The 5,789-nt window shown below is 46.0% G+C and overlaps 1 protein-coding gene across 2 annotated transcripts; it reads left to right on the top strand.

Moving 5' to 3' along the window:
• Window positions 1-540: 540 nt before the first annotated feature.
• On the top strand, window positions 541-3,430 carry ATP5MC3 (ATP synthase membrane subunit c locus 3). 2 transcript variants are annotated; one of them, XM_084798905.1, is made up of 5 exons: window positions 541-693; window positions 868-973; window positions 2,010-2,087; window positions 2,498-2,691; window positions 3,170-3,430. In XM_084798905.1, exons 2-5 carry the CDS (start codon window positions 935-937, stop codon window positions 3,282-3,284), a joined length of 426 nt encoding a protein of 141 aa, XP_084655031.1. In that variant the 5' UTR covers window positions 541-693; window positions 868-934; the 3' UTR covers window positions 3,285-3,430. The 2 variants fall into 2 exon arrangements, with proteins under 2 accessions (XP_084655031.1, XP_084655032.1); XM_084798906.1 differs by having other exon boundaries at window positions 561-703.
• Window positions 3,431-5,789: the final 2,359 nt, after the last annotated feature.

Raw genomic sequence — 5,789 nt, 5'->3', positions numbered from 1 at the left:
CAGAGGTATGAGGATCACTGTGAGTTGGAGGCCAGCCTGATCTACATGGTTGCAAAGTTCTTGACCCTTCATTTGTCTGTCCCAGTACTTCTAGTCAAGTACTCTTTCTGGGGAAAAATTGGGCTGTCTTTTAAAAAAAAACAACCTTTTTTAGGTTCTTAGAAAGAAATAACCCCGCTTAGCGTGCACCTGGTGGTGCAGACCTGTAATCCTAGCTACTTGGAAGGCTGAAACAGGAGGATCAAGGTTCAAGGCTCCCCTCGGTTACATACTGAGCTCAAGGCCTGCCTGAACTGCCCACCCTATCTGAAAGAAAAGTGAAAAGAGGGTTGGCTTGTACCTCGGCGGGTAGAATCCCTGACTGGCAGGTGCAAGGTGCTAGCCTCAGTCCCCAAGAGCGACAAAAAAAAAAATTAAAATTTATCTTCACCGTTAGCGACAGTAACAAGACGGTTAGCGCGGTCCGTCTTCAGAGTGCTCCTCCTTTTTATTTCACAGCCCCGCCAGCCTGTCTTTGTCTTCCTCTGCCGGTTACCAATAAAGTTGTTACAAAGTGACCTTGAGCGTCTTCCCCCGCCTTCTCCATCCGGGTGCTGCGGCGTGGATAAGAGCCGCACCGCGCCTGCGCGTCCAGCCCCATTGCTTCGACCTCTGCCGCCGCTGCCGCCGCCGCCGCCGCCGCCACCTCGGAAGGTAAGCGGAGGTAAGCGGAGGGCGCGGGGAGCGGGCCGCCGGGCGCCATCCAGCGGGCTTGCGCCTTCCGGGCACGCGGCCACGGCGACCGTCTACGCGGGGGCCCTCGGGGCCGGGGTGGGAAGGGCAGGCCCCTGGGGGACACTTGACCTTAAGCCGCTTTCCGCTCCGCAGAGAGGAAGCGGGAGAGGAGCCCACGTCGCCTGTCACCTAGATCCACGCCGCCACGCCAGGAGGAAAGATGTTCGCCTGCGCCAAGCTCGCCCGCACCCCCGCTCTGGTGCGTAACCCGGGCCTCGGCCCAGCGAACACGCGGAGGGAGCGGCTCTCCTTCACCCTTGCCACGATGTCCTCTGCTCCCTCCCTCCCAGCCCTGGGGCCGGCAGACTGTTCCCCTCCCGCCCTGCGTCCCCGCGGGGCCTGGCTGTCAGGCCCACTCGGCGTAGGTCACAGCCTCCTTGCTCCTGGGGGGCGCCCCCCTCCCCCCACGTCCCAGTCCCTGCGGAGTTGGGGGGTTCGGCGCGAAGGTCGGGGTGCTGGGAAGTTAGAGGAGGAGGGGGCCGCTGAGGCCTAGTTCCCTCCGCGGCGCTGCCCGTGCTTGTCTGTAGGTCAAACTCGCCGCTGCAGAGGGAGGGACTTTGCTTCCATGTGTAGGCGGAGAGAGGCGGCGGGGGAGCCCCGAAGCTTGCTTTTTGGAGGTTTTAAGCCAAGTCTAAAGCTAAAGGATTTGTCCTAGAGAAGCAGGTCCTGGTTCGGAAGGGATTTTCTGTGACCTTAGTGTCCGTGGACACTCAAGGGCAGAGAAGCCGGGACTGCAAGATGTCCTTACTGTGAGAGCATTTCCCCAGTTCTTAAAACTGCCATCAAACTGCTTAAACTCTGCAGTAAATGTGTAATTAATAGGCATTTAGGAATACTTTGGGAATAGTGGGGGCTCGATTAACTGCTGGACTGTTTTTAAATGACAGCAGTCCTAGTGACACTCCTGACGCTCCTGTTGGCCCACCTAAACTTGAATTACAGCACTACAAATTATTGAAACTTACACAGCAACACTTAGTCACTTTGTAACGAATTGTTCTTGGGATTTTAGTTCACAAGTAGATTAGATAGAACGTTTTACAATTCATTAGCATGAAGTGTTAGGTTGGCTTCGTGTATTCAAAATGACCGAACACCAAAGCTAGTTGCACCGATAAATTAATCTCTGCTGGTTCTTCTGCTTTCTCCTTTAGAATGTACAGCTACAAGAAGGTCACTGGAGACTAGTCTCTGTTCTTAATACTTGAGATTTTTCCTTTTCCTTCCACTAATAGATCCGAGCTGGATCCAGAATTGCTTATAGACCAATTTCTGCATCAGTGTTATCTCGACCAGAGACTAGGACTGGAGAGGTAAGTAGTAACGATAGAAATTAGGAAACAGTGTCAAATAAGTCTTACAGTTCTGATAGAGTGAAGGGGTATATTAATGAATGGTTCCAGGGTGGCCTCTTGCCACTTTTTTTTTTTTTTTTTTGTGGCGAGCACAGCCTCCAGAATTATTTAGTTGGTAGCTTTGAGATTAAAATATTCTTTGTTGAAAAGCATACTTCACTATTCTGTTCAGCCCTAGAAGGTATAGGTATTGCTAACTATCTTGAATAAGATAAGAATTACTCCAGGCTCTTATTTTCTTTTTCATTGTGCCATACACTTATTTATTCATACCAAGCTACAATATAAAGAAATTGCCATTTTGGCACTACAGGAGTTAAAGTAGATGCGATTGCTAAATTGACCTTTGCCTTCTTTCCTGTTCCCAGGGCTCTACAGCATTTAATGGGGCCCAGAATGGTATGTGCCAGCTGATCCGAAGGGAGTTTCAGACCAGTGTAATCAGCAGAGACATTGATACTGCTGCCAAATTCATTGGTGCAGGCGCTGCAACAGTAGGAGTTGCAGGTTCTGGTGCTGGTATTGGAACAGTCTTTGGCAGTCTTATCATTGGATATGCCAGGTAATCACTCTGTCCCAGAGGAAGCTAAAGATACAGTGGGAAGCTATAATTGGAAATAGGAAAGTAAGGAAATAGTAGCTCCTTGGAATGAAGTGTATTGTGTGTCTTGCATTATATGTTGTGAGTTGTGTCCGTTAGTCACTTACTCAGAGAGGTGAGAAGGACGGGCACACGCCTGTAACCCCAACCAGTCAGGAGACGGGGCAAGAGGAACACAAATGTCAGGATCCCTCAAAATGGTTGTAAACTAAGTATTTATATTTGCATACAAAGATGGCTTCTGTCTTTATGCCACGTGACTAGCAGTGGGTAGAAAAGAACTTAGGAGACAAACACTGTGGTATGGGGAGACAGCACCTCCATCCAACTGTCTAGTTTGCAAAGATGGGCACACAAGTTACCTGATTCTTTACCATTTACCAAATGTGTTGACATGAATATTTCAAAGTAACTGTGTCACCTGTGTTGTGTCTTCTAGAAACCCTTCGCTGAAGCAGCAGCTGTTCTCGTACGCTATCCTGGGCTTTGCCTTGTCTGAAGCTATGGGTCTCTTTTGTTTGATGGTTGCTTTCCTGATCTTGTTTGCCATGTAACAGAAATTACTGCCTGAAATGTTGGCGTTCATAGTAATTACGGATGTAATTCTGTGTATCTTGCTGTGACTCCAAAAACTGTAGTGCTGGCGTCATGGAAATGTACGTTATTTCCAAAGTCATTTCATTAAAGATGAAAACTTTAATTTTTGCCGTGATTTGTACTTATCTAAATTTAGATCACCATAAAAAAGATAATCCACTGAGGCAGGTGGATGTCCAGGTTAGAGGAAGGTGTAGCAGTTACCCTGGTTTTTATGGGAATTCTCTTATGTAGTGTTCCACAGATTGTAATCTATGGGGCTTTTTCTTTATGTAAGGGAGAGATATTTTAGTCCTTTTGAGCTTCTTTGAAACATGATTAATACAGATCACATCAAAATAGCTTTGTGTTTTTAAAGGTTACCATGAGGGCCTGGAGAGATGGCTTAGTGGTTAAGAGCACTGTCTACTCTTCCAGAGGTTCCAGGTTCAATTCCCAGCCACCACATGGTGGCTCACAACCATCTGTAATGGAATCTGATTTCCCCTTCTGATGTACATGAAAACAGCATTCATATACATAAAGGTTACCATTAATTAGAACACATAGAAACATAACCACCTTCCAAGTAGATGTGGCTACCCTTACATTGCTGGTTCTAAAAAGAAATCCTAGCTCCTTCCTAAGGCTTGGAAGCAGTTACTGGGAGAACATGAGATTTAAGCCTCACATTAAACAGATCTGCGTCTGCAGTAAATAATCATCTGTCTTCTGAGATGGGACCCAGTCAGACTGGCAGCTAGTTTCTGATTTGAGCAAGTTTCTTTAAGAGCAGTTACCAAAAGAGTGAGTTGGGCACATATTTTTAGTATCCTGAAACTCTGCTGCTGCCATTTGTAGTGGAAGTGAATAATGGTTGAGCGAGTGCTTCTTACTCAGACTTTTCTATTAAAAGGTAGAAAGTGCTGTGACCATAGAAAGACTGTTCCTGCCCTAGCAGATAAACTACCATCAGGTTGACATCTAAGATTCTGGTTCCAGGTAGAAGATAGTGGTGGTGAGAAGGGACAAACTAGAGTGTACGTATGTATGAAAATGTAATTAAAGCCATTACTTCATGTGCTAGCTAAACTTAAATTTTTTAGATGAAGAGGATTAGGACAGTGAACTAGTTTACTTTAGAGCCCTCAGCCTAAATTGGTTTCAGCTGAGAATCCTGAAGCACAGCGGGACACCTTTCCTTGTGCATCACCTAGGTGCTTGTTTAAACTAATCCCTAGACTCTTGGCCTATAATAAGAATCTTGACCCTGAGATTTGGAAATCTGCATTTGAAAACAGATTTCAATCATTGCTTAGACATAGCCTTGTTTATTTAAATAAAAGGCTCAAAAGAGCAGGAGCTATAATTGCTTTTAATTATTCATCTTTTCTATCAAATACAAAATTCCTAGGAAGCCAATTTCTCAACCTCTAAAGGAACTAAGGCAACAGTGTAGTTAATCCCAGCAGCCTCTGGCAGCGGGAGACTGAGGCAGGATTACCACAGGGACAGAGACTGACAAACATTAAGTGAAGTCAGGCACAAGACCACCAGTTTGTGATTTTGTTTTTCAAGACTAGGTTTCAGTGTAGCCTTGGCTGTCCTGGAACTCACAGAGATCTGCCTGCCTCTGCCTCCTGAGTACCAGGATTAAAGACGTGCACCACTATGCCTGGCTTGTGATTTTTATTTTTTATTATTATGATGATGATGATGATGATGATGATGATGTAAGTTTATAGAGACTAAGCCAATTAGAAGTTATTGGGAACTCAAGGAACAAGGGAACGTGGGTCACTACCAATGGTTGTAGAGTTTCATTTTGGGTGATTGAAACTGTTGTAGCACCAAATGGTTGAATAAGATTATGTACTGTCATCAAATTGTACCCTTAAGTGGTTGACATAACAAACCCATGTATTTTACAATTAAGTTCCTGTACTATGTAACAAAATGCAAAGCAACATCCTAACATTTTTTAAATCATAGGAAAACTTAGATGAACTTAATCTGTTCCAAGTTCAATTTTAAATAAAATCAGCCTTGGTAAACACTCATGGTGCTGGTTGGTGATCAAAGAGGTGAGCGACACAGGCGCTGGGAGAAGAGCTGCTTCTGTAAGGCAAATATGAAAGCAATCCCTATGCAGTGGGTGCACAGACTTCAGTCCACTGTGCCAACGCAGCTAGAAACGGTGACTTAGAGCTACAAGCTCTCTGCCTGGATGGGAAAAATACAACTTCAAAGTCTATGTCTAGAGAAGTAGCTGTCGTGTGGCATTTTGTTGGGTTTTGAGGCAGTCTCAGGGAGTAAGCCTGCGAATCTTCTGCTTCCCCGGGGCTGACCTTACAGGTGTGTGCGCAGCACTCTGCTCTGCTGTGATACTGCAGGAGGCACATCTATACATGCTACAAGCATCCTCCCACAAAGCTGCATCCTTCGCTCTGCACCACTTTTGTAACAAGCAGCACCTCCCTTAG

This window comes from Acomys minous (assembly GCF_964271855.1).
Source record: "Acomys minous genome assembly, chromosome: 10".
Taxonomy (NCBI): domain Eukaryota; kingdom Metazoa; phylum Chordata; class Mammalia; order Rodentia; family Muridae; genus Acomys; species Acomys minous.
Note: the sequence above shows the minus strand (reverse complement) of the source record. Positions and strands in the feature narration are given on the sequence as shown.